The 22400-nt window shown below is 42.3% G+C and overlaps 1 protein-coding gene across 3 annotated transcripts in view; it reads right to left on the reverse strand.

Annotated features, from left to right (window-relative positions):
* Nucleotides 1–436: 436 nt before the first annotated feature.
* ift80 (intraflagellar transport 80 homolog (Chlamydomonas)) overlaps nucleotides 437–22400 on the reverse strand; it is a 34597-nt gene continuing 12633 nt past the window's right edge. For 2 of the 3 annotated variants that reach the window (XM_034229370.1, XM_034229368.1), the window contains 12 exons: nucleotides 10529–10708; nucleotides 9032–9150; nucleotides 8312–8386; nucleotides 7560–7738; nucleotides 7407–7471; nucleotides 5844–5979; nucleotides 5586–5733; nucleotides 4429–4600; nucleotides 2059–2148; nucleotides 1794–1966; nucleotides 1480–1603; nucleotides 437–1049 (listed from right to left, as the gene is read on the reverse strand). In XM_034229370.1, coding sequence (XP_034085261.1) covers nucleotides 939–1049; nucleotides 1480–1603; nucleotides 1794–1966; nucleotides 2059–2148; nucleotides 4429–4600; nucleotides 5586–5733; nucleotides 5844–5979; nucleotides 7407–7471; nucleotides 7560–7738; nucleotides 8312–8386; nucleotides 9032–9150; nucleotides 10529–10708 — 1572 coding nt within the window. In that variant the 3' untranslated portion in view covers nucleotides 437–938. The remainder of the gene's footprint in view (nucleotides 1050–1479; nucleotides 1604–1793; nucleotides 1967–2058; nucleotides 2149–4428; nucleotides 4601–5585; nucleotides 5734–5843; nucleotides 5980–7406; nucleotides 7472–7559; nucleotides 7739–8311; nucleotides 8387–9031; nucleotides 9151–10528; nucleotides 10709–22400) is intronic. The other variant, XM_034229369.1, reaches the window with a different exon arrangement.

The raw sequence follows: 22400 nt of genomic DNA on the forward strand, positions 1-22400 counted from the left end.
ATAGGACGATCAATTTCTACCACGTCGGCGCGCATCAGGGGGATATGGTTGAGCAGTTGTTTTTTCGGAAAGCCCTTAGACCAGATCTTCTCCCTCATTCGTCCCTCCTGGGCGGCTAGAGGAGATGGATAGGCTATAATGGTCCGCTGATGTACTGGCCTCCTGCCGACCAGGGGGCTGAGCTTCATGCCATCACTTGGTTTCACACCTCAGCAGAAAAGGAAATACAAGAATAACTCAAAGAGAAGAACATACTGTAGATGTATTGAACTCTAAAACACACATGTACCCAGAAATACCTTGTGGGTGAAGCTGAAAAAAACATTTCAAAGATACTCTATGATCTCTGTATACAAATCCAGTGAAGCATCAAGACATTAAAAGGGTATGAAAAATAGAGAAAGAGCAAGGTAAAAGAGGGTCATTCGGCGAAAGGTATACATTATTTCCATCAGTTTTATTTACTGAACTCTTTTTAGTGTTTACACGAGGCAAAATGTTGAATATATAAATTGTAAAAATATCTATCCATATAAAAACACACAATCAATCAATCATACATCACTGAAAAAACAAAGCAATACATCTTTGCATGACTGAGCACATCAAGTAATTCTCGACAACTGTAAAAGATAACATTCAGATTTGAACTTGACACACTGAAATCACTCTGAAGCTGATGACGGAAAGGCCATTATGTTGTAGTCTCTGCGAAGTGTATATACTCTTATCAGAAGTCAAAATCATCCAGCCGGCGGTAACAGAATGCCAATGTTTTACATTACACAGCACAACCCACAAGATTTTAGTGTAAGAGCCAAAGTCAACAACATATTCATCAGAGCAATTCTAATCTTCACATCTCCAAATGATCTTGAAGTTAATGCTTCGTAGCCATGTTATGCAAGTAGAATTTTAGAAGAAAGGTCCACTGAACATTAACGTCGTGAGGCCACGCTGCTCCTCACAGAGCTGTTAGCAGCCTTCTCTCTCTCATTAGACAACTCCATCTCTATCTTCGCCTGGACTTTCTCCCAGTCCACCTCAACCTGGCAGAAATACAGAAAGACAAGAATAGGAGAAGTAAGACACAGTACTGCATTTTGCTTTCATCAGTATAGGATCAAAACGAAAGGATGCTATTTAATTCCATTACATAATAAGACAGGTTCACACTGGACGCCTGAAAAGTGTGGTGCGTGTTCAAGTTTCTTTCCTCCTGATCATTTAATAATGCTCCACCAAAAGAAACAGAGTTCGGCAGCTAACAGCAACAACTTCTAGATTTTTCGTCATTTCTGGCTAACATCCGCAGGTTTTTCCAATATGACAGCAGCGAAAAAGGCTGAAGTGATATTGAATTTTGTATCCCCTCAGAGTTAAAAGAGTGTACAAAAAGCTGATAACACTTGAACAGCTGTAACAGTGGCTTCCAGTGTGATTAATGAATTAATGCAGTGCAGTGCTGTCCTTACTTACCCCTTCAGAGTACTGCAGGAATCTCTTGTTGGTCTCCTCCCTGCCAAACTTCTGTAGGAACTTTCCTCTATAGGCCAGCACCGTGTCAACATGGGTCTTGTGTTTCACTGCCAGCTCCAGTGCCCTGGACACAAGATGAAAAGAAGACTAAGATACACATTCAACCATCCTGCATGGTCGAACTCTCACTTAAACCTTCTATAGAAGAGACAGCCTTAAGAGGCTAAGAAAAAGCATCCTCCTAAAGACTTAAAATGTCCCTCTCCTAACACCTATACCTTCACACACAGATTCCATAAATCCCTGAGCTGTACCTCTCCCAGTTGAAAAGGTCGATGTTGACTCGTATGGCCTGGTAGATGAGACCAGCTTGTAACAGTGTGGCCTCCGCCTCCTGGACCTGACCACTGAACATCAGCATGTGGGCCAAAGATGACTCCTTAGATGGCTGCTCCTTTATAAAGTTGATGTACTGCACCCTAGGTAGCTGAAAGAAGAGAGGTTGGGGTACTTATGTTTGAGAACCTGGTTAAAAACAAGGCGTGTTAGACTGATATAGCCATTAACTAATTTGCTTACCTCTCCGATGGCAGCATAAGCCATCTCCGCTGTGGTCAACTCCCTGTGGGCCATCGCCATTCCAGCAAGACACGCCCACAATGACTGATCCTAAAGGTGGGGGGAGCAAAGGTAGTGAGCATCTTTAAAACAGAAAATCTCACCATCTGAGAGAATGACCTGAAGACACATTGTTCCAAGTGTTTCCCTATGTTCCAATTTACTACATTTATTGTTGGACATATGTGTATACCATTAATTATTTCTTATTGGTAAAGACTCCCTTGTAAACAGAGTGTTGGAAGCACAGCTTAAGGTAAGAAACTGGTTAGCTATTTTTGCTGGACTCTATATATTATATTAACAACTCTTGTGACCGTGTGCTAAATGTTTTTTTTTAAAATGCAAAATAATTTTCTAGCTAGCAATGATTACCAATACTATGCAAAACATGATGGGGATAGCAGATTCAAAAATAGTTAAAGGTTTGTGTATTACTGTGTGTGTGTGTGTGTGTGTGTGTGTGTGTGTGTGTGTGTGTGTGTGTGTGTATGTGTGTGTGTGTGTGTGTATGTGTGTGTGTGTGTGTGTGTAGTCTATGATTCTGCTTTATAGCCCCTATTATATCCTTTTGGCAGGCCTCATTGTAGTCATGCTCCAAGCCATTAGGAAAACATGCATGACACACAGAAAACCGACATAAACAAAGATGTCTGCCATTTACAACATCAATGAAGGTAAACAAATGTGTCACCACTTTTATTCCGGGCAGCTGCATCCATTCAAATGAAGCCTTAACCACCAATTGCCCAACAACAGTTGAGCAAACTTCACACTGGAGTCACCACTCTGTAAGCCTCCCTTTAATTACTGTCCATCACTATGACAAATGATTGAATAAAAAAAAAACACCCCTGGAAAAACAAACACATAACACTGTCAACCACGGCCTGACGTCAGAAACTTCATGCAAAAAGTTGACAACTTTCACTAAATCTTTCGTTGGTGTACATGTGTCGGATTTGTCATCTTGTGTATGTCACGTCTGTCTGTTTGTATACGGCTCTAAACTATTACGTGTGTCAACTCCTATCAGTTCAGGGCTTACTGGCAATGACTGTGATTCTGGGAAAAGCTGTGCTGCCACCAAACTCTTACCAGAAGTCAAGGAGGGGGGGGGGGGGGGGGGGGGGGGGGGGGGGGGGGTGCCTCTCTCTGTCCCTTTAGTCCCGCCCTTCTCTTGCTACTAGCAGTCAATTTCTCCTGAGGTTGTGGTTATTGCATCATCGCTAAAGCAAAGACCCAGTCCAACACAGCGCATGCATGTGTGTGTGTGTGTGTGTGTGTGTGTGTGTGTGTGTGTGTGTGTGTGTGTGTGTGTGCATGTGGCGAGTTCACACATTCATAGTGAAGCGTGTATTTATGAGTGAGGTCTATGGGGGCTAAATCCGGTAAATGGTGTCACCAGGCTAATTGAAGGCTAATTAAAGCCTGCTGGTCTGGGCCCATAAACCTGTCTACTACCTCCTCATTTCGGACTCTGTCTCACTCTCTTTCATACATACATGTGTGTGTGTGTGCGTGTGTGTGTGTGTGTGTGTGTGTGTGTGTGTGTGTGTGTGTGTGTGTGTGTGTGTGTGTGTGTGTGTGTGTATTTATTATGTGTTAATGCTTATGTAAAGCATTTTGAATTGCCTTTGTGTCTGAAATGTGGTTTATAAATAAACTAACCTTAACCTTATTTGAGTTTGGGTATCTACCATCTAAAGAGACATTTCAAATGGGTATACAGAAACAAAGAAGATGTAAGAAAACTATTTCTTCACAGGGACAATAAGCACACATCACCAGCATTGACGATGAAGATGATATTTAAAAATAAAACAATATCATCTTAATAATACACATGGTAAGATTGTGAAAAAATCTAAAGAATGTTTTACGCTTTTGACATAGGTTTAAGTTATGGGTACAGACTACATACACTTGTATTCTAAGTGTAACTTCTTTGCCAAAAAAGGGAGAAAAACATAAATAAACAAAGTTAAAGATGAATTTGAGTGACAGCGTTGACCTGGACAATGACCTGGAAAAACGTTGTTCAAAGTGTTTCCCTATGTTCCAATTTACTACATTTATTGTTTGACATGTGTATACCATTAATTATTTCTTATTGGTAAAGACTCCCTTGTAAACAGAGTGCTGTTGGGAGCACAGCTTAAGGTGAGTGACAAAGTGACAGAAACTGGTAAGCTCTTTTTGATTTTGAGTATTTTGAGAATTTGAATGACAGCATTATATTGTTGTTTTTTATTCAAATGTGCTATGGATATAAGATCTTTGTTTTTGAATTATTTTGGCCGTGAGAATTTTACTGTGTTTGTTTCTTACCTTTGCGAAGCGGCAGAGGCGCAGAGCATCCTCCCAGCGGGCGGAGGCGCTGTATTCATGCAGGAGGGCTGGGTAGGGCGGTATATTGCTGTACACCAGTGATCCGTCTCCTTGGCGTAACGTCACCTTGGTGCCAACATAGCTCAGAATGTGGGGAGCACGGCTGAACTCACTTTGACAGGGACAAACACACACGCACACTTCAAAGTTAGAACAAATCCATGTAGCCACATCCTCAGAGATTTGCTGTCAAACGGAAAAAAAACAGCAAGGAAAACTCCCAGTGTTTGCCTGCTTGTAAGAAGTGTTAGTAGGCGTGAGAAAAAAGTATGAATAATCATGTTGGAGAAAACGACTGATTGTTCAATAAAACACACCGGTTAATGTAATATATTATAAACAAGTTAACATTTATCATGAGGAGAATGATGAGTTCTGCCAAGAATAAGTGTGAAAATACAACTTTTTGACCAGTTTCCATATGTGTGAATGCGTGTGTGTCAGAATTTCTGTTAGAGAGTGCAATTTGTGGCAGCCCACCACATATACAATTGTGCTGTTCTGATTATTTGACATACTGACAGTGCTGCTTTTGTAACTTGCACTGTGCTTGGTCCAAACTCCCTTCAATCTCAGATATCCTAAAAACCTAGACGCATTCCTTGAAGTGGAGACTTCGTATTTATTTATTAGCCCACTTGATATCTGGTGTTCCCCATTTGTTCATAACATGAAAACAATCTTAATGACTGCCACGATAAAGTCGGCCTGTAGAACACCAAAAGTAAAATGTTGAAAAAATAAACTGAAAAACATCAAATCAAATTGAGGTTGTGTGAACATAAGCAACTACTTCAACCACTGGATTGGCGCAAAGCATAAATGAAAACAAAACTGTGCAACCAAAGGTTCAGCGTAATGTAGCAGAGAAGTAGTGCAGGCAGGCTTTAGCACCTCCCGTAATGGTTGAAGCTGCTGGAAAAAAATTACCTGAATCAGAATGTGTTGTACTTTGTGGAATAAGGTGGGCGGTGCAAGAAAGCTGCTTCTCTCTCTCTTCTTAGTAGCTATTTTGTGACACATTTTACTCTCTGGTGAAAAGTGTCGGCCGTTTTTGGTTAAAATCCAGTACATAAGTGAGAGATAGGGATGTCTACCTGCCGTCCTTTATGAGTAGAGTTGTTGGCAGCAGTTCCTTGTCAGTGAAGACAACACTCGGGTAGTACCACACTGTCAACTGGTTGTCCTGGATACCACACAGGATGTTAGCAGCATCGTTCCATGCCATGCTGTGCACCATGCTGCCTACAGGACAGAGCACACACAACATGTTTATCCAGTGTTAGCAGCACTTGTGGGTAGAAACAAAGAGTCCCTACACATTTGCCACATTAGTTTCCTCTTCCTCGTCTCACCAAGTTTGCAGATTTTGGTTTCTCGCCCAAGATGACGCACAGAGGTCACGTAAAGGTCACGGTTCTTGTCTATAAGGGCGATCTTCCTTTCATTGGATGGGCCACTCTGGTCCAGAGCTATCTCCACCACCTCCAGCTGCATATCAATAAAGACACACACAAGCACAAAGGTAAGAGGGAGTGAATGATGAAGGGACAACAAAAGATCAGGAGAAGGGAAAGGGGCCCTTCAACAGCCCTTCTGCAACGTGTGTGAGCGTGTGTGTATCAGAATGAGAGGGAAGGAGTGAGAGTGTGTGTGTGTTTGGTCAGAGCCAGCTGGCCTCGGAGCTGTGTCTTGGAGCTGTGGAACTTCTGGCAGACAAAGCCACGCTGACAAACAGTAACTACTGCTACCTCCACTTCTTTTCCTTTCCTTCTCTTCTAATTCTTTTTTTGTCTATTTCCCTCTCAGTTTGAATCCAAAACCCTTCCCCCATTCTCTTACTGTGTCTTTCTTGTCTCTCTCCCTTCTGAATATGGGTTAGTATACTTTAAAGCACAGACACTCACTCTGAAAATACTGCTTATACTCAGCCATATCTAGTTGGATGAAATGTGGCTTGTTAAATGATCAGGGCTAAAAGAATAAATGGTCACTACCTTTAGCTAAAGCTTTAAGGTTGAGGGCAAAAAGTCAGCATCATCAACAGTTGGAAAAGAAAGAAAAGAAAGAACAACTTCAATCTCAAAGTACAGGTTGGGTCTGGCAAGTATTAAACTACAAGATGTAGGGGTAAATGCTAATGATGGCTACATCAATATACAAATTGTACTACTTACAATTTCTCAAACCTAGTGAACGCAGGCCTACATTTTTCAAGGGTTCATTTGTCTTTACAACACCACATCTACTGCAGAGAGTGACACAAAAAAACATCTGGTGCAAAATGTAATTCTGCTCCAACTGGTTTACTGTGTCTGTGTTGCAGTTGCTGTGCAAACGTATCAGTTTCATGGCACAAGTTATTAATACTTATATTCTTTACAAACTACTTGATATTTGGTGTGATGAATCTGATTGCCAAACTTATAATAAATCCTCGCATTCACCCAACTGTGCAACATATAATAATTATGTATTGATTATAACATTTGAAATAATTAGCTTGTCACACAATAATGAGTCATAGCTAACTGGGCTTTGTGTCGTGTAACTAACCAAATGAGTCTCCAGTATGCATGTAGAAATATCTTGACTGGCAACAATCTGCTTCTGTCATGCCATGCTATCGTTTTCACTCATTGTAACACATAAAACACAATGCCAAACCATTCAGATATCCCCAGTGAGATTGATAACAGTAACATGACCAGCTGATCCTGGGGTTGTGCCCCTATTTTCTTCCAGCATTGTCAATCCTTCATTCTTTATGTTGAATGACGGAACTGGTAAGGTATGAATCCAGGCGAAACTTGATCACAGACAGAAAATTAACTGACATAATGGGGCACATTCAGTGTAGACAGCGAGTTAAAAAAAACATAACATAAAGTGTAATATATGGGCAAAGGATTCCCCACCTTGTGAGTCAGAGGCTTGCCATCGCCAAGGGCTTTCCCGCTCAGAGCGTCAAAGAGAAGAATGACTGGTGAGTCAAAAGGAAAGGAGAACATTGTTAAAGCAAAGTACAGGACTGTGTGGAATCATAACGGTGACAGAGGTTCTTCCCTCACCTTTTTCATCACTCTTGTCTCTGATGCCGATTGTGTCGTGACTCAGTGAAACACCCTGGGCGTTTAGGATGTCAGCTCTCATACCAGGGAACTTGGGGGATGATATTAATCGACCCTCATAGGAAAATACATACAAGCCTGCTCCATCCACTAGCAGAAGATGCCTGGGTGTAGGAGACCGGAGGATACAGAAGATGAGAGCAAAGTAAGTGTACTGTATATATCAATATATCACTTTATATGTGGGATGGCATTAGCAGGGAAGAAGGGTGTCCTGTAAGGAGATATGATGAATGAAAGAGTCAAGAGTCTATAACAGCTAATAGACTTTCACAAGCAGGTAATGGAGACATGTTATGCACATTAACAAAGCATTGACTGACTTGACTCAGCAAGACTCATGTAACTCAACTGTGAATTCAGAATGGCCAGTAATCTGTTTAGCTCTATGCTGAGTGTCAGGGACCTAGCACTGGAGTATTGCACAAGAGCTACTCCATATTCATCTCATTTCCCCCAGTGGTTTCACTCCCAGCCTTATTGTTTGACATGGCTGGCTAATCGAGAGCACAGACCCGGTGTGTGTGTGTGTGTGTGTGTGTGTGTGTGTGTGTGTGTGTGTGTGTGTGTGTGTGTGTGTGTGCTTGATGAGTGAAGTCAATGTGAAGCAATGAAGCATTAGAGAAGCTGTTAGACGATCCAACAGTCTGTTCCCCCTCTTGTTGCTCGGCTCCTGGAATCGAGACACTCACTTCTCTGCTTGCAGGATGAGGCTCACTGTTCCCTCCTTCAGGTCAAAGATGAGCGGAGTGTTCCAGTTTCTGGAGCTGGCAGAAATACACAGAACAAACGGCACACGTGAAAATCTGTAAAAACGTACTTCTAAGATTAAAGTTCTACATCTGGCATACGTGCAGAGGCGGAAAGGCCACAGAAACATGACCAGGTAAAGAAAGTAAAAGATAAGAATGAAAGACAACTCAACAAAGGAAATGTTATAAAGCATGAAGAGTGCAGCGATAGAAAAGAACGGACAAAAATGACAAATAAAGATTAATTAGAAAAAAAGGGCAGGGGCTGTCTGTGTTCTTAATGCTACCATATCCCTTATGTTTAAACGTAAAAAGACAACTCAAATGAACCTGCAAAAACATACACAGAAGTCTGATAACATTACCCATGAAGACACACTTTAGTGATGTGGTTGTTGTTTTGTTCCCCATCAAGACTTCTTAGTTTTCCCGTGTTTTTTAAATTATTTAACCACATTTGAAGTTTAAAATGTGGAAGCTTATCAAGCTGTAGTACATGGTGTGGAATCTTAGTATATTTCGGTTACATTTGCAGGAAATCAACAAGATTTGGTCAATAGATTCCCAAATATCTGGTGTGTGATGGAAAATCTAAAATCAGACATAAGAATTTTCAACAGGAGAGCTTCAGGTGAAAAGGAGAAGTAGTATGCTACTGACTTGTAGACATAGCACTGGAGGGAAGTGGCCACCACCAGGTGACCGTATGCAAGAGAAGTTTTGATGACTCGATCCCGAAACTCAAGCACATCCACCGCATCGTTCATCACATTCCTCACCTGAGGGAAACAGAAGCAAAAGGAAAGAGAGAGGGCAAAACGTTCAGTAAAAAAAAAGAGTTCTGTACAAGAGTACAAATTAATACATCTGACAAATTACAGAAGAGGCGTACACTTTTACATTTTTCTCTAAACAAACACTTAAAATCTGAACATGCAACAAACTGGCTTCACTAACTGAATGGAGTGTATTAATTCTTTATTTATACAGGAAACAGTCTAGTATGTCGTAGCTTACGCAGGGCATGTGGTCAGATGAAAGCAGTTTGTACTGTTTGAGGTGTGTGCATACAGTGGTCAGTACTCTTTTTTTTCACCTGCATAGATAAATACTTCCCTCCGGCCATCTCTGTGAATGAATGAAAAGGCCTTTTCCAGCACCAGGTGAAAGGTGGGGTTATTTTTACAGCTTTACAAATCTTCCTCCTCTGCTCCTTCCAGCAAGCCACATTTAAATGCAACACAACCAGGAATAAAAAAACATTTGACCGCAAGGTGGTAAATTTAGCTGGCTGATAACCACTGGCAGATGTAAACTTTAAGGACTACGAGGAGAAGAGGGGGAGGAGGGAGACAGAAAAGCGCCTGCAACGCTGAAAATAAACAGCTGATGAACAAACTTTGTTTAGTTTACACACACTGCACTTGGTAAAAAAGGTCTATGGCAAATTAGTGCACATGTATGTAGGCAACCATACACAGCAAGTGTGTGTCCTTGCTTCAGTAGGTGTGCTTGTGTATACCTGTCTGAAAATCATCCAAGTGTGTATATATGCACATTCGGGTGTGTTAACCACATGTAAACGCTACCTTGAGGTTAGCATTGGTTTAAACAGTAGAGAACGGTGGAGTGAGAGAGGCAGCTAGACAGGCTGGTCATTGTCATCGCAGCGCTGCACACTGGGAGGGTCCTACTTCAATATACAGCCACAACGAGTCAAAATCTAGGAAGCATTTGGGTTCTCTACATGGCATGTTCACTCACTCTGCCTGGCCTCACAGTGCTTTCAATTCTCTCTTGTTATGTTGAAAGAACTCTGGTAATGTTTGAGAATCCTTTATCTTTTCCCACAGACATGCTGGTATTCATTTGTTGAAAAACCCTCATAGGCAGCTTTAACATGTTAAACAACAACTCTCTTTTAATTGTTCCAGCATGACTCTTTTGTAAATGCATAAAACTGTGCCACTTGTTAAGCTGAGATTTACTTAAACTTGTATTTCTCTCCTTTCTGTTTATTTCATTAGTATGTATTATATCAGTATTTTACCATTTCTTCTGTTTCCTAGGATACATCTAAACTTACCAATAGCAGGAGTCACTAAAGACAATTTACTATTTAGTTTGAAGCAGAAATGTGGATGGCTCATTGTATACCTGCATGGTTCTCCTCTTTGTCAGGGTGATCACAAAATTCTTCCACTCCCAATGCTGCTCCACCACATGGGCAAAGATGACATGCCCGTTGCCGCAGGCCCCGGCCAGCTGGGTGCCGTCTGCAGACCAGGCCAAGCTGAACACACTGCCTGTGTTGGGCTTCTCCAATGCATAGGACCACTGGAGGGAGGGGGAGAGAAAGGAATAGGTGGGAGATAGAGAGCAATATAGTTAATGGCTATGGATATTTATTTACAATTGTAATGATTACCTGCGGGGCAGCTTAGTAACTGGAAACAATGAGGATTTTTGGAGAAGAGAAGCGGTGTGTCAGGCGTCAAGTATGAGTGAGTGCATATGCATATAATGTAAACTCTGCAAGGAAGACAGAGGCCCAGTCAGTCAGTCACTGAGCTGTGATGAACTGTGAGACACTGAAGTAGCGCTCGGGCCTGCCAAGTCCAGCACTCGCGCTCGTAAACATATACTCTGCTATCCTCATTTATTACATACACGGGGGGGGCAGGGATACAGGGAAGGAGCGTGAGGGTTTACGAGCCCCCAAACTGAAGCCAAACGCTGATTAACAAGACCTCTCCCTTCTCTTTATAAGAAAATGCTTGAGAGAGATAGAGCTTTGGGGAGGGGACTCAAAGTTCCAAAAGGAGTTGCTTTTCTCCATGTAGGTTCTGCTGTGTCAGCAAGACTCTGCTCTGTTGATGACTGTTAGATTGTGAAAGACACATCTAAGGGATATGCACATCTAAAGTGTATTTTACTCATAGTAGCCCGTAAACTACTGGCATAAACTCTCAGGCACAGCTAGAATTTATCAATATTCACAGATGCTCTAAATGTAGCAGTCCTGGGCCTTTTTCACACAAGCCATGGGAAAGATGAAATAGATGGTCCAGCAGATGGCGATAATGCAACACTTATGGATGCAAACTGTCAGAAAAATCAGCAGAAGAAGAAGACGCTAGGACAAGTCTCTGCAGACATGCACACAGCAGAACATTACATTTTTCTGAAAAAAAGGTATGTTTGGCTAAAGAAATAACTGTGTGACGAAATAACCATCTGCTAAATATTAGCGTACATTTGAAATAGTAAGCATATCACATATTAAAATATGATCTGCAATCAGTTTTCGTGTCAGTTGGACGACCTTTATTCGTTTGTCCCTGCAATGTAACTGCTTTCATTCACAACACAGCTGTACTGGCTTTTGTCTTTTTTCTTGATTCGGGAACTTGACTGTACGAATTTCCCGAAAAAATTATCCCTGCTGCTATTCACACATGACCCCATGCAGGAATGAGGTGCAACAACATTCATGCAGTTTGATCCAACACAAATCAGTTGAGACAGTCTCGATCCACCAGCAGTTTAACGTTTTCCAAAAAGCAGAGTGTGGTACACTTCATATTTGTTGATCTCCTCCAAATATCATTTACTGTGTTCCACTGTGCACACCTGGAATATTTCTGTTATATCTTGAATACTGCTGACTGTCTCACAAAAGATCCATCTCCAACAAACAGACCCATCAACATCTGACAGCCGGCCCTCTGACCTCACTCTTGCTTAAAACCCAAGTGGCTGACTGATCTGAGTCAGCTGTGATCTTGCACACAAATACATGCATTCACACTGCAAACTGCTTACGAAGGGAGAAAAGTGCTAAGGTTAGCCTAGAGCTGCCTGCGATTGAGGGGCAAGTGTGGTGCAGCAGGCCAAGTGCCGTGGTGGACTTTGTTCGCTGCCTCATACACATGCAGCTGCAAGATGTGAGCTGTGGTGTGAGGTAACAGTCGGCAAGCTGCAGGTTACATGCCGCTGCTTGGATCCCTCTTCCTGGTCTGTCTGTTTGTCTTCCTTATGCCCACGCCATTCAGATGGTTTTGGTCAGCACCCTCCCAGCAGTTAAAGTCATATCAGGAACTTAAATAGTTGGAGGGTAAAATTAGGCCAGTACAGCTATGTGGACAAGAAACAGATTAATTTCTATTTACCTTTGTTTCCCTCAAAAGGATTCAGCTTTTCTTAATCTGAGATATCTAGTCTTTTTTTCAGCTAAAGTCTTGAGATGACTCGCTCCGTGTTAAGGCACCCCGAGGGGACAGGAGAGGGGGATGAAGGAGAGAGGGATAGATAGATGGAGAGATGCAGCTGAATGTATACACCAGACTGTAATGAAGCAGGACATATGATATCAGCCCAAGGAGCACTGCTGGATTCATGCTTACCTAATGCTTTTAACACATTGAGCCATTTGACTCATTCTAGAGCCAGCCGGCAAGCCAGCAAGTGAGAATGGGTGTGTGTGTGTGTATGTGATATGTGGGAAGGGGGGGGGGGTGTCTTTTCATTTGTGCACACAGAAACTCTGTGTATGTGTGTCTAAGAGATGAGATGAAGATAGTGTTTGCACATCAGAGGAATTCATGTGTGTGCAAGACGACAGGAAAAATGAACGTTTTTACCCCCTCTGGTGAGTGTCCAATGTCTGTTTTGAAGGTGTGCATGTGTGTCAAATAATTTAATTCGTTCAATTGAATTGATCCCATGGCCTGTCAAGAGTTGTCAGTCGATGTCTGAGTTTAGGACACAGTGGGATTACTGAATTTCCTTTTCAAGAAAAGCTTGCAGATACAAAATCTCTGCGTCTCTCCCCTCCATGAGCTACTTGAGGTTAGAGGTTCTGAAAGCTGGCTGCCTAACACGAAAGGAGAAAAAGTGCATCAAGAAGTTCTTCAAAGAGAAAAGAAAGAAAACAAAAAGAAACATCGAAAATGTAAACGTAGGACTGGCACAATGTAGTTACTTTGCGTACCCTCGGTGGGTTGAACATTTTAAACATTTAACTCTATAATACTTTTTTTTTTGAGTTGCACAAACACAATTAAAGATTGCATTGAGACCAAATAACTAACTTTTGTTGTAACATAAATATAAATTCTGATCAATCACAACACCTGTATTGTATCATTTCTAAATGAAACAATACAGTATTGTATCATTTGTTTATTTTTTACACTAATCCAAACTAGTGTTGGAGAAGGTTTGATGCTGGGGAAAAATGGGTGGTTGGGTTGATAATACACTATTACTAAGACAGGAGAAATGTAGGCGAAAGCAAAAGGAGAGAGCGGCAGGGGGGGGGCTATTCAATCAGTGGAGGTTGATTCAGCAACTGGTTTTGAAGCAGATAAAAGGGGCGGAGCTCTACTGTATACGGAGAAAGCTACTGGACAAGGCTGAAAGGTTATTTCAAATGTGTGCAGAGAGATATAGGTAATAGACAGCGAAACAAAAGAGTAAGCAGACATTCAGAAACAGTCTATAAGGGCCAAAATGAAAAGTAAGGGGGGGTCTGTAGCAGTTGGGTCTGGGCCTTCTTCTAGCTGGAGCCCACTCTCTGGTCACTGAACCCTGTCTGTTCATAATGGGCAGCATTGTGGCCGGAGAGAAGGTGGCAGACATGACGTGTAGTTCTCAGCTGAGCTCTGTGGGAGAGAGGGGGAGACCCCTCAAGCGTACAATGAGCTTATACACGCAGACTATGTACACATAGCAGCAATGTATGGCTGTGCATGGAAGTTCTAGGTGGATTAAACACACACAAACCCACACATGTACTTGTGTCAAAGAACAAGGCTGGTCGTGTAACATTTGTGATGATCACTTTGAGCACCAAGCAGAACGCCCACACATGCATCCTGTGTGTGTTGACATGTGTGTGTTAATGTGACTCAGACACACAGACGTAAGTTGCATGTAGGTGACAAACTCTGGAGGGCTGAACTGGTCAAAATGACCCGGTGGGATGCTGCCAGAATATATGATAACGCTGCTCTACCATCCTTTACCATATTTGGCTGGTGTTGCTATCTGGCTCTCTTTTGTTTCAGTGAGACCCCCAAGTGATGATCCACAGACCCTGACTTTAAGCATGCATCCCGCCATGAGCCCACACAGACATGGGGACAGTTCTGCAGGCAGCGGCACATTTGCACACACAGACACACAGCACGCACGCACGAAAGAAACACAGCCAACACACTGCCTCTTTAGAGCCTCTTTAAGGAGTGTGCTTGCCCTCTCCCCCCTACCTCCTGCTCAATCTCTCTGAATTTCTCGACATATGTTTACCATTAAGACTGGCAGGTGTTGTGTGCCTGCCCCTTCTCTCTATTGTTGCCCTGCAGCCGCAGCCAACATGGGGAGGCCTGCAAAAAGGTTACGTAAAAATATAGTAAAACGTTAGCTCAAAAGCAAAGACAATGTGACTCCCTCAAAATAAATACAGCGTATATATCCCACACGTGTTTCTAAAAGGTACCCTCTGCCTCTATGGCATACAAGTAACTCTGCCCTTTTACTCTTCCTTTTAAAATCACAAGACAATTAAAGTGATATTAGACTGGAGTATTTTGTATGAAATACTTATTCCCTGTAGGCTTGAAAGGCGGCTGCTGAAAGTCAAACGTTTGGGTTTTCCACAGAACAGCAGCGGTGTTCAACTTGAATTAAGTCACTTAACAGGCATTCCAATAATGACAACATGGCAGAAAGAAAGTATAACAATGTAAAGGTATCAAGTTTGCTTTCAACAAAGCAACTAAATAAGTTACCATAGCTATGCGGATGACACACAAATTTACGTAACAATTTCACCAGGAGACTATGCTCCAATTCAAACACTGAGTAAGTGCATTGAACAAATCAATGACTGGATGTGTCAGAACTTTCTCCAATTAAACAAAGATAAAACTGAGGTAATGGTTTTTGGAGCCAAGGCAGAACGTATAAAAGTTAGCGCTGAGCTTCAGTGTGCAATGTTCAAAACAACAGATAAAGCCAGAAATCTAGGTGTAGTCATGGACTCTGACCTGAGTTTCAACAGTCACATTAAAACAGTTACTAAATCAGCCTACTATCACCTAAAGAATATATCTAGGATTAAAAGACTAATGTCACAGCAGGATTTGGAAAAACTTGTCCATGCTTTTATCTTCAGTAGACTCGACTACTGTAATGGTGTCTTCACAGGTCTCACTAAAAAATCTATTAGGAAGCTGCAGCTAATTTAGAACGCCGCTGCTCGAGTCCTCACTAACACTAAGAAAGTGGATCACATCACCCCTTTTCTGAAGTCTGTACACTGGCTTCCTGTGTGTCAAAGAATAGATTTCAAAATACTGCTGCTGGTTTATAAAGCACTGAATGGTTTAGGCCCAAAATACATTTCTGACCTCCTGCTAAATTATGAACCATCCAGATCTCTCAGGTCTTCAGGGACTGGTCAGCTTTCTGTCCCCAGAGTCAGAACTAAACATGGAGAAGCAGCGTTGAGTTATTATGCTCCAAATATCTGGAACAAACTCCCAGAAACCTGCAGGTCCGCTGCAACTCTGACTACTTTTAAATCCAGACTGAAGACTTTTCTTTTTGCCGCTGCTTTTAATTGAATCTTTTAATGTTTATTTTATTAGCTTTTCTTTTTAATGACTGATTTTAAATGCCTTTTTCTTAATGTCTTTCGTTTTTGTAAAGCACTTTGAATTGCCTTGTGTTGAAAAGTGCTATATAAATAAACTTGCCTTGCCTTCATGGTGAGCTTTTTTTTTGGTTGTCACAAGCATAGTAGTTAGCCAACTACGTAGACGCTGTGTGTTTGGTCATATTTAGCTAAAATATGAGCGTTGGAACATATTGCACATGCGGCTGGATAGTTCAAATTTGGATTTGCTGCTGGAGTAGTTTGAGAAGTGTGTATGGACCTTTTGATACGTTTTCTAATGTTTTAATTATTCAAATCTATCACAACTGACATGATGGGGAACACAGTCGATTGACTTCTTGTTTAACCTTCACCTTTAAAGCAGACAGGGTGTAAATGTTTGATATAAAGGATTTTATTGGAACAACAATTGAATGCTATCAAACCCCCTTATTTAGCCGGAATACTGACTAAAATAATACACAGAACAAGCTAATGCTAATGTGAAAACAAAGCACTGAAGCACACAGAGTGAATACTCCAGAAACAAAGTCAAAGGAGAAAAATAAAGTTTGTATCAGTGCCATTACCCCTTCCCCCTCTCTCTATCTGCACTACCTGAAACACTGCTCTGGTCTTCATGGCCCGGGCTGAGGGGAGTGGGGGTGGGCGGGGGTGCAGTTTGGGCCAGGGAAAGGGTTAATGACACATGTCTGAACTAATGGCTCCCAGTGGAGCTATCTGCTGATTCAGCCCCATTACTTCACAAGCATTAAATATGTCTGCCCTGACCGCTCTCTGCTCCCCCCCAGCCCTAATGCAAGTCAACAACATGCTAATCAGAGGGGGTGCATGAGATTTCCAGACTTCCTATGCTTTTCTAGCCCTACGTCTGACACTCCTGTCACACTGAAGCAAGCATCTTTGAAAAACTTGCACCAGCCATTAGTGTTAATGGGTCAACCCGAGTCTGTGACCCTGCTAAAAACCTGCATTTTATGCAGCTGCAACACAAGTACTGTACTGGCCCTATATTTAGTACACATACGGTACTGTACAGAGTTTATGTTGTAGAAATGATCCTGCACTTAATATGGACTGTGGGCTGTAGATCTATCTGATTCCCCACCTCTTCATTGCAACAATTGTCTTAACTTGATTGTCAACGGTATGTGACATGAGTCATGACATTACAAACAAATTGATAATCTACACTGTAATGCCTGTCATTAAAATCTCAAATGCAAAAATATAATAGTGTCCGAAAATGTTAATGACATCGAAACATGACAGTTACCCACAGTGTTATCAATGGTCACAAGTGAACTAGTAAAATGACCTGGTGGGATGCTGCCAGAATATTTAATAACGCTGCTCTACCATCCTTCACCTTATCTGGCTGGTGTTGCTATCTGGCTCTCTTTTGTTTCAGTGGGACCCCTAAGTGATGATCCACAGACCCTTGCTTGTGTCAGTAACATTTAATGACATCCAAACATGACAGTTACCCACAGTGTTATGAATTGTCACGAGTGAGTAAAACAAGTTCGACATCCTAGATCACATGAATACTCCAAGTAAAGTTTCTCGACCAAGCAAATTATAAAAACGTCTAAATTATGCTTGAATGCTGAATGACCCTTCGTACAAAGAAGGAAATTGCATACATCTGGTAAAAAAAAGGTGAAAACTTTGTATATTACGTTGCAATCAGGGTGCAAAAATAGCTAGAGTGATCGAATTTTACCAACCACTCAATAGATTTTGGCTTTTTTTTTTGTGCCATGACATTACCACGAAAAGCCACCATTTTGTTCAAGCCTATAGCACTAAGTTCACTTTAGACATTGGTGGCAGGAGGACTACCTTAGCTGGTCTATCACTGAGCTAGTGGGAACCAACCTAGTCCAGAGTAAATCAGAACAGATGGCAGACTCTCCTTAAAGCCAGCTGGCTTCAGTTTGCCTGTGTGTGTGTGTGTGTGTATGTGTATGTGTATGTGTATGTGTGTGTGTGTGTGTGTGTGTGTGTGTGTGTGTGTGTGTGTGTGTGTGTGCGCGCGCGTGCGTGCGCGCGTGCGTAGGACCTGGCAGTGCAGGTACAGAGTGTAACTCCCTGCACATAATAAACACAACACACATGTCTGAGTGTAACGGACACTTGACATATACAGGCACGTACCTTGCCATAAACATACACTGTCCATGTATGAAAATGCTGACACAAATCTACTCTTCACTCTACTCTCCTATTCCTAAACCAATTATGTATGATTATGTAAGTGAAACCAAAAACAAAGCCATTTGTTTGGTGGAGAGGAGGAGGAGGCAGTTTATGATGAGGGTTCATCAATCTCTCAGCAGATTAGGAGGCCTTGTAAATGTCAGTTTGCAGTGACCCCTCCATGGGGGATGGGGCTGACTGTTGGTATAAGAACGAAATGGGCTTATGTCCAGGACAGGTCAGACTCTTCTAGCTCAGAATTGCCTTTTAAAAGAGAATACACAATTCAAATCTGCACACAGATATGATGATGTTGCTATGAGCCAAACTACTTTCAAACTATGTGTTTATTTAACTATTCAGTTTTACTTCGCTGCCAAACATCTCTGAATCGTTATGCCACATTGCAATGAAGTCCTATAGTGTGCATTCTATATTTCTATACAAGTGAACAATATGTTAATGCAACATCTACCAAAACTTAGTCATTTTTGTATCATGTGTGAACACAAATGTATAGGTACATTATTGTTCATGGAAGATTGATAAGTTATACTATTAAAATCAAGTGCATCTAATGGGATCATGTGTTTATAAAAAAAAGTCCCTGTATTACATTACTCACTATCAAAACAAGTGTGCACATAATGGTGATGTTCTATTATAAAAATGATAATAAACAAGATAAATAATAACAACAATACGGTTACAGTACTGTGTATTTGTGTGGCTTGAGGTTTCCACACAATCTGTCCTCTCAGCTGGTTGTGTCTCTTTACATTGCAAATATCTGTTTCCTCATGTGATTGTGTACAATGATGTATGTATGTATGTATGCATGCACTGATGTACAGTGCAAGAGGGGATTTTTGTTCTTATTACATAGCTATGGCCTGTAACACAACAACCATTTACATTTCCAACTGTTAAAGTACCCAATATGCACTAAGTGAAGTTACGAGCACAGTGCTTTCTCTGCCTGCTGCACAATAAACCATTTGCATTCCCTGACTCTGCAGTTACACACAACAACTATAGCTATCGTATAAGCCCATTTCTAAATATAGGCCAGTGAGAGGAGCTCTGCAAATCTCTGTATTCAAATACCCACTTGGCTCGGCTAGAGAGATACAGAGGCCTGGGACGAGTGCAGACTCAGAGTGGCACAAGTTGGAGCTTTGGCAGTGCAGGGAAAAATGGAGAGAGGGAGGGAGAGAGAGAGAGAGAGAGGGAGGGAGGGGGGGGAGCAAGACAAACTAGAAGATAGTGAATGAGAGAGAGAGAGAGAGAGAGAGAGAGAGAGAGAGAGAGAGAGAGAGAGAGAGAGGGGAGCAAGACAAACTAGAAGATAGTGAGCGAGAGAAAAAAAGAGAGAGAAAGAGAGAGAGCGAGCGAGAGAGTAATGATCTACACATGGTTTCATGCTGGAGCCTCAACATAGTAACCATAGACACATGCTGGGGCCTCCTGGGACTCATCAGCAGGACACAGCTGTGAGCTGGACAGCAGAATTCTATTAGCACCAACTATGCACACATGCGCTAACACACACAATCATGTACACACACACACACACACACACACACACACACACACACACACACACACACACACACACACACACACACACACACACACACACACACACACACACACACACACACACACACACACACACACACACACACACACACACACACACACACACACACACACACACACACACACACACACACACACACACACACACACACACACACACACACACACGATGGCAGGTACAAAATATACTGGGGTACTCAGATGATCGAAAGGCTTTCATACAGGTAGAAAGAATTGATGAATTGTAACCAATAGACCTGGACAACTTTCTATTGAATCCCCCCACACAAAGACAGTGCCAAGCACAACTCAATCCTTCAAGGGTTCATGATACGCCGTTGATAACAACTAGGCTGAACTTTATCCGTACACCTTGGCTGGTCTTCTGTACTCACTGAAACCACGCATGGCCATGAATACTGGTTTCATAGTACTTAAATAAACACAGGTATCCACATAGCCATACAAACACATACATTAAGCTAAGTGCATACATGCATATATGTGATGACAAGTCCATTACTTCTCTGTGGAGGCAAACATATATATCAAATTATACCATATGAAGCCAGCCAGTCAATAAATTAGTCAACGTCAAAGCGTAGCACCATTATGATCTGTGTGGAAGCCAGCAGAAGGGGGGAGGAACCCCAGGGTGAAGCCAACATGAAACCCTTTCAAATCATCCTTTTGGGGATCTGGGTCCATTGCCTCCAGCCCAGCCTTACTCCTCAATAACAGCCCTTAATGAACTCTGGGTTGGCAGTAAAGCTACAAGTGATACCCCAGTTACACACATGCTCTGTGTGCGCTCATTTGTGTGCACAATCAAAGCCCTTTTTTAATGCTATTTTATCCCCATTTTCTGCTTCTTTCTCTCCATGAGTGTGACATGCTGGTCTAGCTTGTGGAGGCAGTGATTTAGTGCTGCTGAGAATGATGACTCTGCCAGAGGAGCTGGCAGGGCACTGTCTCACTGTCATATAGTTACTCCAGCGTTTTGGGGGGAGGCAAGGATGGAGGGGTGGAGAAGTAAAGGGGGAAAAAAAGGAGAGGGACAAGAGCACAGTGAGAGAGAAAGAAGGAAAGAGGGAGGATTGAGGGAAGGAGAAACCACCGTCTTTTATGGAGACCAATCCTCCAAGCCTCACTGCCTAGGCCAACTTTACAGGATATATTGGACAGTTCCACACTACCCCGCCCCCCACCCCTCCAACTGCTCTCTTTTCTCAGCTCTTTTTCATGCTCCCCTCCTTTTTGGTTTCCAACAAGGCAAGCCTTTAGCCGAACTCTAGAGAGGTGTAAAAGTATTACCATGTCAACAGTGCCTTTTACTCTAACCCACTCTACGAACACAAGCACCGGCTTACACACACATGAGCTTGCACAAAACAAAAAAATGGGGTCGATCATCTGCAAGAAGGACATTAGTATACTGTGTTCCGTAGAGTGTGCCAGAATAAGTTCAGCAACACAGAACACCAAAGCCTGTTCGGCACAAAGGACCTAGAACACAAAGGAGAAACCATTATCCCCACATTCTGGAGGGAAACTAATGAGCTCCTTGGGACGATAGATGAAGTCTCCATGTAAGCACCTTACAGTCATATGCTGTCCACACTCCTATTCCTATAAAAACAAGAGCGAGGCAGATCGTTCTGAAGGGTGAGATCGAGCCGTGGCTCTTTGCGAAACTTGTGGTTTCTTTCTAGCAGTTTGCAGTGTATGGAGGGAGCGGGCTTACGACAGAGAGGGAGCAGAAAGGAAGAGCGCAGAGAGCAAGAAATAGCATGCAAAAGCACAGATTTGTAAGGGGAGGGAGGGGTGAAGCAAGTGGAGAGAGAGAGAGAGAGAGAGAGAGAGAGAGAGAGAGAGAGAGAGAGAGAGAGAGAGAGAGAGAGAGAGAGAGAGAGAGAGAGAGAGAACGGCTCTGCTGCTGACTCAGGACTCTCTTTGTTTGACAATGCTCCCTCACTCTTGCTCTCTCTCTTTCTCCCTCTCTCTCTCGCTCTAAAAGTTTCTCGTTTTTTTCAAACGCTCAGTCACCATCTTTTCTCATGTGCACATGCTCTTTTGTTTGCCAGATGCATGCCAATAATTGCTTTTTGACTATTTCTTCATATTTTCTCCTGTGTATTAACCCTTCATGGCTGTTTTTCCAAACCCAATCCTCTAGGTCTACCTTTGCTGCATCACTTTTCTCCATCTGAACTATACTGCACAACTTCACCTTCTCATGTGATGAAAGCAGATAAAGCCTTGCAGCTATAAATCTACATTGGGTTGCTTTTTTTGCCTTTTCATGCTTCACTGACAGTGGTTCACGATCAGGACCAGAGCCCTGGGCTGTTTTATTCTTTTCAAGCAGTGGCAATTTCCAGATGTTGGCGGGCCTGTTGTTGGCAGCATGTTGTCAAAACAGGCTCAGGTATACACTCCCAAATGATAGAGGGGAAAACTGGTAAAAGGACTAATTGAGAAGACAGGGAAGCCTGGAGTCGGGCAATTAAAGAGAAGATGGCATGTCATAGGGGATGAAAG

This window comes from Gymnodraco acuticeps, unplaced genomic scaffold (assembly GCF_902827175.1).
Source record: "Gymnodraco acuticeps unplaced genomic scaffold, fGymAcu1.1, whole genome shotgun sequence".
NCBI classification, from domain to species: domain Eukaryota; kingdom Metazoa; phylum Chordata; class Actinopteri; order Perciformes; family Bathydraconidae; genus Gymnodraco; species Gymnodraco acuticeps.